The following is a 15,533-nucleotide window of genomic DNA, read 5'->3' as shown; positions in this document are numbered from 1 at the left end:
CTCGCCTATCCTTTGTGCCAGTTTCCTATTTGGCCAAATTCACTATGTGTCTCACCTCCTTCCAGGCCCATTAACCTATCCCACTTAAATTATCCGATGGACTGGCTTATTCCAGCACCAAATATTTACTTTGTAGCAAGGGTGTAAGCAGTGTAATGAGCTAAGGCAGTAAGAGCAGCTCAGTAGGCTGAATCCCATTAGCAGCATATGGCAGGTTTGAATTTTCAGCAGGCGTGATCCATCTATTCATCTTTCAGAGACTGACAAAACTAGTACCATTGAGCTGGCAAAGAATAAAGCTTGCTTCTCAAATGCCAAAAGCAACTTAGTTTGAGGTGTTCTCCTATGTAAAAACGCTCAATATTATTTCTACTGTATTAGTCTAATGTGTTCCTGCAGACCTCAGCCTCACCAGCTTTTCAGTTGCTACTACCTGGCGCTCAAAAGGAGCCACCACGGTGCAATGTCCCATTTTTCTTCATCCCCACGTCTGACAGTCAAGTGGCCCGGGTACATCCACACATATTACTTTGCACACTCCTCTGTTGGGAAACTAGCTCCTGCCAAGCTGAGCCCAACAGGTCTCCCTTCCATCAATTCCAGTCTCAAGTAAAGGCCCCACAGTAGAGTTAGCATGTCCAGCACCCTTACTGCCTTAAGTTGGTAAGCGACCATTGTGTTTCTCCGGGTGCATACTTATAGGGCATGTCGTGATTTATGACATGTATACCTTTTAAGTGAATGTGACCATCACTGGTTTATTTGGGGAAACTCAGCTGGTCCTCTTAGATGCCACCAGTAGGACTGTACCCTTGATGGCCCTGTTGGGGTATTGAGGTTTTGAAACACGAGCCTCTAGATCTTGCACTGTCTCACCTGTCAGCAGCCATTGTTCAGCAGGATGTCAAGGATCTGGAATACCTGACCATTTAGACCTTGCACTATGTTACCTGTCAGCAGCCACTGTACAGCGGGATGGTGTAACATGATAAAGCAGTACAGATGATGGAACACCTGATCACTCAGACCTCGCGCTGTCATCTGTGAACCGCCACTGTATAGCGGGATGCTGCAGCAATATAAAGCACTCCAAGTGATGGAACACCAAAGCATCTAGACCTTGCATTGTGTCACCTGTCAGCAGCCACGGTACAGCGGGATGGTGTAACAAGATAAAGCAAACCAGGTGATGGAACAACTGATCATTTAGACCTCGCAGTGTGTCACCTGTCAGCAGCCACTGTACAGCGGGATGGTGTAACAAGATAAAGCACACCAGGTGATGGAACAACTGATCATTTAGACCTTGCAGTGTGTCACCTGTCAGCAGCCACTGTACAGCGGGATGGTGTAACAAGATAAAGCACACCAGGTGATGGAACAACTGATCATTTAGACCTTGCAGTGTGTCACCTGTCAGCAGCCACTGTACAGCGGGATGGTGTAACAAGATAAAGCACTACAGGTGATGGAACACCAGATCACCTAGACCTCGCGCTGTCATCTGTGAGCCGCACTGTATAGCGGGATGCTGCAACAATGTAAAGCACAGCAGGTGATGGAACACAAAAGCATCTAGACCTCGCATTGTGTCACCTGTCCTCATAATTGGCTCCACCCCCTCCACCTGGAACGACTTGTGGTGGCCCACTGCACTGGGAAACGACCTCGCGCTGTCATCTGTGAGCCGCCACTGTATAGCGGGATGCTGCAGCAATATAAAGCACTCCAAGTGATGGAACACCAAAGCATCTAGACCTTGCATTGTGTCACCTGTCAGCAGCCACGGTACAGCGGGATGGTGTAACAAGATAAAGCACACCAGGTGATGGAACAACTGATCATTTAGACCTTGCAGTGTGTCACCTGTCAGCAGCCACTGTACAGCGGGATGGTGTAACAAGATAAAGCACTACAGGTGATGGAACACCAGATCACCTAGACCTCGCGCTGTCATCTGTGAGCCGCACTGTATAGTGGGATGCTGCAACAATGTAAAGCACAGCAGGTGATGGAACACAAAAGCATCTAGACCTCGCATTGTGTCACCTGTCCTCATAATTGGCTCCACCCCCTCCACCTGGAACGACTTGTGGTGGCCCACTGCACTGGGAAACGCCCCCGCTCCCACAGACCACACATGCCAGCTGGGCATCATCCTGGACTCCTCTCTATCCATAACCCGCCAAGTCAATGCCTTCTCGTCATCATGATTCCTCACACTCTGACTCCTTCAAAAGATCTTCAAGTGGATCCCCTCCGACACGAGGAAGATAGCCACCCACGCACTCGTCACTAGCAAACTGCACTATGGCAACACACTCTATGCCGGCATCACCAACAAACTACAATCAAGACTACAAAGAATCCAGAATGCAGCAGCCAGACTCATCCTGGACATCCCCCGACACAGCTACATCTCCTCTAACTCAGAGACCTACACTGGCTCCCAGTCAACAAGCGCATCACATACAAACCCCTGAGCCACACCTACAAGGCACTACACAACATAGGACCAGCATACCTCAACCACCGCCTCGCCATCTACGTAAACCGACAACTCAGTTCTTCCCAGCTCGCAACCGCAGCCATTCCCAGGATCCGAAAGAGCACAGCAGGAGGAAGATCCTTCTCCTACCTTGCAGCCTGGACTTGGAACACGCTACCTCTCAAACTCAGGCAGACCGCATCACTGATCAGTTCTGGAAGGACCACAAGACCTGGCTCTTCGACTGAGCAGCCCGCCCGCAAACAGTGCCTTGCGACCCTTCGGGCGATTAGCTGCGCTTTAGAAATCACAGATTGATTGACCGTCAGCAGCCACTGTACAGCGGTACGGTGTAACAAGACAGAGCACACCAGGAGACGAAATACCTGAGCATCTACATCACACACGGTGTAACCTGTCAGCAGTACTGCACAGCGGGTTGGTGTAACAAGATAAAGCACTTCTGTAGACTTAAAGGAAAGCCAGAAGTCTAAGGCAAGAGAAGGGTTTTCCTGCATGGCTGGGCTGGAGCTGTGCTATGGGAGGAAGGGGCAGTTGTGTTGGGCCAAGGTGTCCCAAAACTCTTTGCTGCTCCATGGGGGTTCAACATGGCTGCAACAGTTGAGGGTAGAATTTTGTATTTAAGCATTTCATATTCCCAAAACAGAGACTTTGACTGAGTGTGTCATTAACCTTCTCACTGTCAAATGTACCCACTTCCTGTCATGGATTTTCTTATAGCATCGTATGAATGCAACATCTGATCGGTAATGTCAAAAGCACTATTAGACACACTGCAATCTAGAACACAGAGGTATTCTGGGAGGTGTGCCCTGGCCACACACACCTCTGGGTTTCAGATCTTATGTGGTAAGAAAATGTTTGGTGCAGAACATCAAGCCAAAAGGCGCCTCTTACAATAAATATACTCTTCATAAGGAGCTCTGCTGATCCTTGGGGCTATGCCTGTATGACATTAAATACATAAAATAAAAACAAATCAATACTAAAATATATCAAATCATATGTTTCTTGAATCCTCACACCAGTACAAATCCACAGGCAGGTACCAGTACACTCACTCGGTGGTGGGTTGTCCAGATTTCTGCACAAACTATGGTGGCTCCAGCATGCCTCCATCTTCTAAATGTGCGCCTGTGATGAGTACACAAGCAATATTTTTCATGGTTCGCTACTTCTAGACTAAAGGCCTGATTAAGATATTGGCAAACGAGTTACTCCGTCACTACATTGATGGATATCACATCAGCAGAAATCTGCTGCCCTAAGTGACTTGTGATATGCTTCGAAACATCCCTCAAAGCCGAGACAAGGCTGCAAGGTAGACCAAATAGAACAGAATCAAGAGTGTCTCCAAAATCTCATGGTCCAGCACACTTTTGTCCATGCAGTGGATACTACTCTATTTTCAGATGTCGATCTCAGAATCCAATGAATCCAATGATATACTTGCTGACTTCCATGTTAGTCATAAAACAGGCAGAAGATGACATCAAAGTAAAGTTTCACAAATATCATCATTTGATTACATGATGTACTCTTGCCGAGGGCATTGAACCATGTAGGCTCATTCCTACAATGTATACGGACAGCTTTTTGTCCCCTGCTATGGATTTTTTTTTATAGCATCTTACAAATGCAACGTCTGATCAGTTCTGTCAAAGGCACTAACAACCCCATTGCAGTCCAGGATGCACAGAGGTTTTCTGGCAGGTATGTCCTGACCACACACTGTAACTTCAGTTGTTGGCTCAATACGGATGACAGTCAACAGAGGCATGAGTTTTTTGTCCATGAACTGTACAGCAAGACATTGCTCACATGGAATTCACTATACCTCAGCCATTTTTAATTTGTGCAAGAAACTGAAGAGGGAAGTTCTTTCTGAGTTCACTTCTTCTGCCGCATGCCAGGTTGTTGTTGGACAATGGCAGGCTAGAATAAAAATGATCAACACACTAATGGTAATGGGGTTTGGGTACATAAACTCCTATGCCTTTTGGTGGATGTTCAATATTGGAGGATGACCTGGCACAGGAACCTGCTGTCTTTGCCAGAACAAAATCAAGAGTGTTGCACAAGACCAGCAGTGCTTTCAAACAGTTTGCTTCAGGGGGGGCACATTATCACCATCAAATAGTTGAGCATGAGATACTCGTCCTCTGAGATACTCCTAGTACGGATGTACAACTTAAGTACTAGATGGACAGAATGTCAAGATAACCCCTAACTTTTGGCATGTTGAGGATGTACCGGTTATTATGAGTGAAATGAAGAACTCGCAACAAGCCTAATAACCATGTCTACTCATGAGGTAGAGACATTGAGGAACTGACATAACTGGGTAAATTACCAATCATATGTTGGGTTTTTGACAAGACTCCTAGGTAGTGTGAGCCCAGAATGTTTCCTTTCGCCTACTTGAGTAGGAACGTGCATGAGCAGACAAATTAGGGCGCAGATGTAAAAAAACAGGTCTGCAACAGATTTGTGAAATCATCTGCTCATGAAGAGTGTAGTGAAACAGACTCATCTGCAACAGTTCTAAGGAGCTTATGATAGTTCAGCACAGCCTGCATGGGTAAAAGTTACAACATGCAGTCACACTGTAAAAAGAACATGGCCAGGTTGACTGTCCTGAACATAGTTTGCATTTCTCTACACTGGACCCTCTGCAAGAAGTACAAGGCAGCCAAATGACACACAGCTTGTGTTTAACACTTTCAGATAATGTCATTGCACCATTGCAAGAACCACAGATTGTCATGGGTCCACAATTAACCTAATGAAGTTGAGATGTGTGGGGTCTGCACACGCTTCGCAGATGTGCTTGGCAGGATAGTTTCTGAGAGCGGCACAGGTAGTTTCATAGTTATGGTACCTGACTGATACCATCATTCATGTGGCTCAGCTGAAGGTGAGGCTCAGTCTGGACTGAGTTGGACTTCTGTACAGTCTGGAGGCTGGGCCACTCACTCATCCTGCCGCTCATTGGGTGATATTACCACACCTCATATATATGCTGTAACACAGTTAGTGTAAGCCCACTGGCTGCCATCATGGGACCTCAGAGTCATGGGAACTACGAGAAGCAGAACGCTGCTCCCCGCCCCCCACGTCAGAAGGAAAGAACTCTTCTTGTGCTCCAGGCTCCACCCCGGCATGGGTCCTCTGACGAGCCACTGACAGCCCTGGCTATGACACAAGCTTCACACTACCTGCCAGCGTTGAACACGTGACCTGTTGTACTGGTATTTGGAGGCTCCTTGAGGTGGTTCCAGACTCACAGTGACCATCATGTGAAGGAATTATTGTGCTACATCAAGTGAGGCTGCGGCTTCTAGTCTGGCTGGCGCGTTTGGTTCCCCAGGTGGAAGTCAGGTTCACCTGAGGCACCCACACCAGTCTGACTTGTGTTGCAGGTAAGGGGGCACCTGATACAGGTGATCTCTCCTTTCTCTTTCTGGCAGTCATCAGCAGCAGTAACTGAGGAGCCGCTTACACAGGCCTCGGTGCTGTGGTGCAGGGCACTCTGATGCTCCCTAATGCCTTCTGGGGTGGGGGTGATGGTGCAATGGTGCAGGGAGGCCACTACTTACTGGTGTCAGTAACTACAAACAAAAATGAATGGCTGCAGCCTGGGCTTAGCTGCTAAAAGAAACAGTAAATGCACTAAATGGACAATGTAAAATGCACCACAGCATGATCTGTCGAGGGTCATGCCTCTCTACAGAGGAGACGGTGGGGTTGTGTATGGAAGCTGCTTCTGTCCCACCTCGACACCCTCCGTGTTGCTGCTAGACCTGATTTTCAAGAACGTGGCACTTTAAGTAGACTGTGTGACAGACTTTTAGCAAATTCTGACTTTTTACCCATCATCCCACATAAAAAGCAAACATTCTAAATCTGATGCGGCTGAAGCCAGACCTGACTGATTATCCTGCACGTGACCATGGGGCAGGAAGTGACGTTCGTCGCTGCCCTTCCTTGCTGAACAGGAAGACGTCAACTCCTTACAAGCAGCGCACGTGCATCCTGTATGCCCGAAGGGGCGGTCGGATACTGCTGGCATCTGAAGAGAAAACTGAGAGCAGGAATAAAAAAGATTGATTTTTGCAGGTCCAAATGTTTGTTCAAAGGCAGTGTAACTAAATAAAAAAAAAGTGTGCTTCTCTCTGAAGACGGGGAACACAAAGTTGTTTTTAATGCAACCTGTATGTGTGTGGGATGGTGGCTGCGAAGGGGCCATATCTTGTGTAACTGATACCTTCGTTGGGTCCACGTTTTTTGACCAGGAGCACTTTCCATTTTAGAATTTGAAGTTCTCAGGCACTCCTTTCTCTTCGGCTTCAGAAGATGAACTAACTTCCGAGCTCTGCTCCAATGAACCATGGCACTTCCGGAAACACTATCTTCAGTCTCGCTCATAGGTCAGCCCCCATCCTGCAACCTCCTGGCTCCATGCACCACGACCGCTGGATGGGAAGCTGCTTAGATGTAGACCTTTCCTTGGAGGCTGCTGACCAGTGTGTGTACTTTACTATTCCATCCCTGCTGAGACTACTAGCTTGGTGACAGCTTGGCCAGCACTTCAGGATTGAGCTCTGAGATCTGCAAGTCAAACTGGAATTGCTCCCTCTGGACTGGGTCTTGATTGGGGCAGTACAAATGAAACATTCACAGGTGAGGATGTAATAAGGGGATTCAGGATTATTTGACCGAGCCAAAGAGATCCACATGGATCATAGAAAGGTACCAATGGGAAGAACATTATATACCCTTCCTTAAATAAAATACATAACCTGTACATGCACTTCAATAAAAGCAACATGTTTTTAAACAATTGAAAATTGTTTATTACTGTATGAACCATACACCAAACTCAAATGCCTGGTTCAAGGCTCCCTCCAACTCCTCTTCATCATCTGCATCTCAGTCACTCGCGGAGATGACCCTGGGTTCAGGGTGGTCGTGGATAATTCTAGTGTTGGTGGCTCAACGCTAGCTTACAACTAGGCCCTCTGGCCATCGGGTCTTTGAGGATGCTGCCTATGGTTCAGGAGTGGACCCTTGTCTAGACTCTCCTGAAGTAGTTCCTCCTTCCTAAGACAACCATGCTAGGGGCTGCCGAGCTGGAGTCCTGCAGGACTGCTCGGAGAGCACAGCATCTGGAGCCTCATGTGCTAGCTGCCCAAATCCGTCTCTCCGGAGCTTTCGCATCTCTCTCACACTCCGATCAGACACTGCAGGCCTCCATCCAATTATGCACTTGCAGGTACTTTCATTTATGCAGATCTGGCTCAGGCATTACCAGTGACTTCCTTCTTCCTTCTTCCTTCTTGACAAACAGGATACAGTGCATCTCCCAGCTTTTGGCAATCGAGTATGGCAGCCCTTGTAAGGGCCTGCAGGCACCCTCCAATGCCCTGCAGGCATACCCTGCATCAGGCCAAGTCCCCATGCAAACTCACTCCTAAAGTAGGGGAGAGCTTCATACAGAAGAAGATAGGTGATGATTTAGCGTTACGTTCCAATTAATTGGACATGCTACCACCAGTAGCTATATGATCCTTCTGTGAAGACTCAGGGATGTACTACATGCAGTGCCCCAGGGGTGCAACAGTCATTTGCACCAATTTTTTGTGCCCTCGGGGCCCTGAAGTGTTATAGAATTGTCCGAAGACTCTTGTGCAGCCCCTTCTGTGATACTGATAGAGCTAGTGCGCAGTCTTGAGAGGTAGTTCCCTGATTTTCATGGGGGTTTGGCGCCATGCAAATGAAGAAACTGGTTTGCCTCTGAACCAGTACTCTATTACAGACAGGGCCAGAGACAAACAGAACTTAGGAGGCTCACTGACAGTATGCAACAAAGAAGTGGAGCACTGTGCATTGTGCCCCTGAGGGCAGCCGCCTGTAGAGGGAAAAGATTCATCCCTCCTCCAGTTACTCACTGCACCCACCTGCAGGGGGATCTACACTCCTTTTTATAGTGCAGGCAGCTGCCGCCCGCACTGTGAAACACAGAGTGGCTTGTAAGCTGCCACTCCATCTCCATCACTGAATGCGCTGCCCCAAGAGAAGCCCCAGTTTGCAGCTGCCATGGGGGCAGTGCATTCATGATAACAGTGCACTACCCCACTATCTGCCAGGAGCACCTCTTGAAAGGTGTACCACGGCACAAAATGGCACAGTGCACCCTGTATAGAATACGGGTTCTGGTGTACATTTGTTTCTGCAATCGGGTCATAAAGAAAACAACCCCTGACAAACATAAAAGATCTTGACTGTGATGGGCACAAACATTTTGGCATTGACAATCCTGGTCCCCTCCACCCCCAAGAGGCTGCCATGCATGCATGAACATGCCATTTTAGAATGACTTTTCTCAAATGAAAAGAAAAGCTAATGCAAGTTGGCCACCACCAAAGTAAGAAAAACCTTTCCAACACGGCTACCAAGCGTGCATGCGCAAGCAAAGTTGCCACATTCCAAAGACTTTTGTTTCACATTAAGAACAATCATACCAAGAAGGCCATCGTAGGTATTTCAGAGAAGAGTCTATAACCTGTTCGGTGTTTAGAAAGGCTAGTTTTACATGAAAACTGCGTAAGACAATTTAATTTTTTTTTTAAACAATGGCCGTCCCTGGACTTTATGGGATCATCAGTAATCCTCAAGTTCTCAGTCCTTAGTGCTGACCTGCTCCAAACAGGACAGCAAAAGAGGTTCTCACATGACTTTACAGATAACAGATGTGGTGTAACGGCTAGAGCTGCCGACTATGGTGCTGGGAACCAGGCTCGGTTCAACATCCTGTGGTCCTGGGCAAATGACTTTATTTCCCTGTGCCTTAAAAAATGAATTTGTTATTGTGTAATGTAAAAGGTTCTCATATAATGCGCTCCAATATCTTTGGGTTGAGTTTGCATTATGTAAAACTGCAAAACAAAAAAATAAGGAAAGGGCTAACGGCCTAGGTCATCACAGGGTGGTCTTAAGGGAAGTTACGCTGAAATTTGTCTTTGTCAAAATGATTTAGGAAAGGCAGTGAATGCCACATTCCCTTTATAGATTTCATTTGAGCCTTGATACAACTTGCTCGAGATGTGGCCAACCAGGGGGAGACATTTTACACATGCTCTTTCCTGTCCGTCATTATCGCATTACTGGTCTGTAGCGTATGAGGAGGCACGACCTGCTTGTGGATATATTTCCTCTATTTAAGTACAATTGGTCATGATGCATGATCTCTCAGGGACACCTTAGGGGGCCCTGCATTGCTGGAGGAAAGTATCACACACACAGTGGTGGCAAAACTATGTGTACTGATAAAATGGAGGACTCAGACCCCACCTACTAAGATGAAGGTATGAGGAACTGGTCATAATCGCAGGACATAAACAGGTGACATACAAACAGAATGAGTGGCAAGCTGGTTTCATGAACATAGGGCATCAACTCCTGTCTCATGAGACCGACGAGGAAGGTTTAGATCAATGACTGGCCATCGATGAGGGGTTGACCTCACCCACCCATCCTTGATGGGCTTCATGTTTGGGTCATTATTCTGGGATGCTGTGGTGGTGCCTACAGGCTCTGTACAAGGTTGGAGTGGATTATGCCTTATCCATTAGGCCTTTCTTACTAGTATATGACAATCGATCAATCAGATGTTATAAAGCTCTGCACTATCACTCCTGAGGGAATCTGGGCGTTGCCAGTCTGGTCGAACAGTCCGGTCTTGAGTCTCCTACGGAAGTCTGACAGGCAGGATGCTGATCATTGGTGGAGTAGCAAGTTGTTCCAGCTCTTAGCAGCGATGTAGGACAAGGAACGGTTCCCAGTGCGGCTGCGACGGATGGAGAGAGCAGGTGTCTGGCAGGTGAGTGAAAGTTAACGTGGTGGCTGATGTATGCTGGACCTTGGTCGTGTAGGGCTTTGTAGGTGTGCCTCAACAATTCAATTCAATGTATTTATTTATGTTTTGGACCTCAATTGAGGTCTACATAAAAAAGACATTAAAACCATACATTTATCCCTATTACATTTTACGCACGTAAACAGATTGAACACATTTAAAAACCCATAAAAATTCTATAAAGAGCTCAACATTGATTTTTACGAATATACTATTACAAAATACAGGACTCCAATTAAAGTGCGAGGAACAAAATAGTGCAAATGCGCTTGATGACTCAGTTAAAATAATTATAATTTCTTTTTGTTTCTAAAGTGCTAGTACAGGTTAAGGACATTCCATTCCATATTAACATTAAAAAGTAAAGTGCAAATGGGCAGATAAAATATTAGGAAGACAAATTGCTGGATTGAAACAAAAACAACTAATAATAATCATGATTCATACCCAGGACTTCATAAAATACATTATAATAAAGTGCTTCAGATCAAAAACCATATACATTAGAAGGTAAAATATAAGCGAAAACCATTGGATACCTTTTTCGTCTACGTAAAAAACCCATGGTTAAAGGTATGAAAAAGCACATAGATACTTTGCCAGACCACCTATATCCTATAGGTGTAATAAAGTGTGTTATTAAAATGGTTTATAAATGGTTTGAACTGGCATCTCTTCTGGATGGGGAGCCAATGGAGGTTCCTGAGGTGGAGATGATGTGGGTTGTTTGGGGAGGTTGATAATGAGTCTGGCTCCTGTGTTCTGTATGGTCTGGAGTCTTTTGAGGAGTTGAGTTGTGATACCGAAATAGAGTGCTTTGCTGTAGTCCAGTCTACCCATGACGATGGTCTGGGTGACGGACTTTCTGGTGCTGATGGGGATCCACTGGAAGATTTTTTGGAGCATGCAGAGATCTGGAGGGTCCTTTACTCTGAGGCTCTCAGCTCAGATTATGTTTACAAATGTCTTGCATGTGTTACCTAGGTGGGACTCTTTGAATTCTGGTAATTAAGATTTAGAAAATGGGACCAGAAGTCTAATTTCTGCCACATGAGTGACTTAGCAGAAATAAAAAAACAAAATAGCTTAAGACAAAAATGATTAACTTAAAAATATAACTCACTCTATAAAATATACTGTGGTCATGAGAGCCCTCATGTAGTCAAGCACTTCAGCGCCCCACGTACGGGTGGTAAGCACTATTGAAATTCTGCAATGCAATACAATGTGTGTTATATCCGTGATCAGTATTTAGTAAAATGCAGCAGCTTAAAAAAACTCAGTGACATACACTGTATTAGTGGTCAGCAGCAATAAAATGCATGTCACATCTTTGGAACAATAGGTCAATTTTTGGTTGCTTCAAAGAACATATTTTGTCTCCCTGGGAGAAAAACTTGTGGTCACATTACCTGCTTGAAGAGACAGGATATCATCTTGTTTCTCACGAGGGCTCAAATTTTCAGCTAACCTCAGTTGTTGGATTCTCCCTGCAGCGTTTGCACTTGACAAGGTTCCAATCGATGACCGGTCAGATACTAAATTTCTGTCCCTACAAACAGACGGATGACGTAAATGCTTGTTTATATGGTGCATGCTTACATTCACATTACTTTGAAAGAAGAGTTTATGTTGATGTTTGAATGCGGGCACCGTCTAACTTTCATTACTTTCGTTAGAGATTATATTTTTAATTAATACAGCCATTATATCCATGTTAGGCAAATATGGAAGTTTGCATCAAATATGATTTGCTGATCAACAATGAGACAAAATCTACAGCAATGTCTTGACTCGAAGAAGGGGTTGCTTTTCCATTGTACACTGTAGATGTGTTGACATTTTAAATGGTATAATGACCTACATAAAAACGTTGGTCTAAGAGAGTCAAATATAATACTTCCATATAGGCTGCACTAGTACTGTAAATACTTTATTACAAAAATAACTATCGCTGGTCCCATCGTATGTTTTTACTAGATCCTTCCTTTTTAAAATTTATCCAGCAGAACCTTAATAAAATCACCATGGCCCTGTTCATGGTGGGGTTGCACAATGTGAGTGCAAATTCCTCACCCTTTAAATTGTGGTAGTGCAGGGTTCGCTCAATAGCAGGTGTGTGAGTTGCACCCGTTTCCCCTTTGTGAAGTAAACAAAATAGTGAATGTGCTTTCTTTGTTCCTTGATTTGGGATCACTGACAGAATATCAAGGACAAAAATATTGTGTGGACAGAATATTGTGACAAAAATATCTAGCATCATAATATCGAGAAGGGAACTGCAAATAGGTAAGTATAGATTTACTATTCTTAACTCCATATCTAAGTACCTCGAAGATATATATATATATATATATAGTCAAGGTACAAATATGTTGAGTTAAGTATGGTACGATCTTTCATACCAATAGAAATTTACCTTCACAATATTCTTGTCCTCGATATTCTTGACACAATATTTTGTTCACACAATATTTGAGGTTCGACATTTTGTTCAAACACATTGGTTTGTAGCAGTTTTTAGTTACTGTAAGTCATGCCTCCTGTTTTTAAATCCAGACAAAAGATCCAATTTCAATCTCGAGTAATTAAGCATGGAAGCAGTCTTTGTCATAATCATTTTCTAAACTTCTGGGCTCGCTCTTTAAAAAGTACAACTTTAAATAGCTGTTTGATCACTCCTGAAAAAGCATATGGTGCTTTTTATAACCTATATTACACTCAAGGACTCAGAGGATCCAAAAGCAGGGAAGCTCTTCTCAGTCCCACTGGTGTTTTAAATCCAACCCACCTAAAGTGTGCTCCCCTTTCAAGGACAATTTTCTTGCAGAGTTCAGAAATAATCTACTCACCAAATACTTTACAGAGGTAATCCCAGTTCAATTCTGATTGCAAGGGATTAGGACGGGATTAGGACAATTTGACAATGGATCTAAACACCACCTCAACACTTCTTCTTGGGCAGTAACGGAGTTTCTCATATCCCTGCTGCCAAATCATGAGTGATTAAAGGACTTGAGAGAGGTGCCCCCATATTTGAAGAGACAGGTTATCGCCTTCTTTCTCGTGAGGACTCAGAGTCACAGTTAACTGCAGTTGTTGGATTCTCCCCGCTCTGTTGCACTCAATAAGGTTGCATTAGATCAATGCAAGAGGCAATTAAAATTTGAACAGATCCTATGTTCTGCGGATTTATAATGTTGTTCCAAGAATTCTCTTCACATTTCACATTACATGGAATTAGGATGACTTTCAATGGCTCCACCATGTCCGCAACGTGCCTCCCCTGCCCCTGGCGCCTTCGATGCCTCACCTTCAGCAAATCCCCACTGTTCCCAGTTAGCACATGCCTAAGCCAGGTGGTAAATAGGAACCAATATTCGACACAGAATGGGAATCCACGAGCACTCTTTTACCCTGCAGCCTAAATGTTATTCCCTACTCTGGATAAGATAACTGTAATTATACAGTGAAGGGAAGAATTACTGGTCAGGATCAGTAATTTCAAACGTGATGACACTGGGATGCCCCTCCACACCGACAACTCATAATTGAGCCCTTAGATGTTAATTCGCATTCGGATACATGCACTGCAAGACAACTCTTGGTGCGCAGCAACTGTAGAGTATAAATTATAATCAATAACTGCCGTAATCAATAATAAACAATAACTGTCTAAATTATAGCAAACATTCATAGCTGCAGCTACCTTAAATCAACCCTCTTCATCATTGATGCTTCTTATTAAGTACATATTACACTATAAATATGTGTTTTGCATCTAGTATGAGGTGAAAACCTGTAATTACTTGGGGTAGGATGTATGTGTTCGCATTGACGTCACTAGGGAGCAACACAGCAATGAACAAGGGTGGGGCCCCAAGATACCATAAGGATTGCTTACAGTGAAGCAGGGTGATCCTTGAAGGCAAGTCCTAATATGTGAAGATCTTTTCTCTTAAAAGGTAGGTATGCAACTCTTTTCTGAATTGGTGCAGGGTTTGGGTAGATCTGAAGCAGATGGGACTATTGTCCCTGATGCTGGGAGCACAGATGAAGAAAGCGTGTCTCATGGGTTTCTGACTTTTGCATTGTCCTGGATGGTGATATCCAAGCATCTGGTGTGAAGCTATCCAACTGAGGCGTTTGATTTGTCATTTGTTCTTCTAATGGGCACACGGTCACTGCAAGGCCTTATTTACTATTACCCCTCCAGCATCCCTGTAGGGTTTTCAGCAGTGCTTTGAAAAGCATGTAGTATTTGTATATGTAGGTGTCTCCACTTACTTGAACACAGTGGGAGTCATGGCTTGCAGGAATTTGTGTAAGGCAGCACATTTTACTAGAAAAAGTAAGAGCATTTGATAAACAGCTCAAGCTTAACCAGGAGCGAATCATAAAAGAGGACAATTATCCAAAGTACACCGGTACATCTATGACTGAATTCCTCAAGAAAGGAATCATGATTTTGGAACGGGCAAGGCAATGTCCAGATCTTAACCCATCTGAAAAGGCAGGGTTGGAACCTAAAGAAAGCTGTGCATGAAGGGATATCTTACAACACTACTAAGGCTGCACAGTTTTGTAAAGAGGAGTGGGCCAGAATTCTTCCCAGGTGAGGTAAGAGATTGATAAACTCAAAGGAATGTTTACTTCAAGTTACTGGTGCTAAAAGGAGTTCCACGCATTAGAGACACACTGAATGCATGTATAAATGGCACAAAAAACTACTGAATATTAGCTTTTTTTGTTTAGTAAGTAATAACAAAATGTAATTTGTGTGTATTATTTGTCACATACTGTTAGATTTATATACTGGAAGGACATGGTGAGTGCAAGATGAATACATTTATGACTAAGTGAAAATTCTGTGTTATTTGGCAATAGATTAGGTTAAATTTATCATTGGAGTTGGCGAGAACTAGACGAAAATTATATATATTACCATGTAAAAACCATAGACTCTTAAGAGGGAGCATAGTCGTTATCACTGCACGGCACTATGAGTCCTCTTCAGAGCTTTTAATTTTAAAAGTGCTCCCCTTATTGAAAATGCCTTTTAAAAAGGGTAACAAATAGCTAAAGTTGATATGAAGAGGTGCATGG

The 15,533-nt window shown here is 44.3% G+C and overlaps 1 protein-coding gene across 1 annotated transcript in view; it reads right to left on the bottom strand.

Annotated features, from left to right (window-relative positions):
• NEK10 (NIMA related kinase 10) overlaps window positions 1–15,533 on the bottom strand; it is a 681,202-nt gene that overhangs the window by 515,854 nt on the left and 149,815 nt on the right. The window contains exon 13 of the mRNA XM_069212020.1: window positions 11,840–11,979. Coding sequence (XP_069068121.1) covers window positions 11,840–11,979 — 140 coding nt within the window. The remainder of the gene's footprint in view (window positions 1–11,839; window positions 11,980–15,533) is intronic.

Source organism: Pleurodeles waltl, chromosome 10, assembly GCF_031143425.1.
Source record: "Pleurodeles waltl isolate 20211129_DDA chromosome 10, aPleWal1.hap1.20221129, whole genome shotgun sequence".
In the NCBI taxonomy this organism is placed as follows: Eukaryota; Metazoa; Chordata; class Amphibia; order Caudata; family Salamandridae; genus Pleurodeles; species Pleurodeles waltl.
The sequence above is the reverse complement of the archived record's forward strand: the minus strand, read 5'-3'. Positions and strand labels throughout refer to the sequence as shown.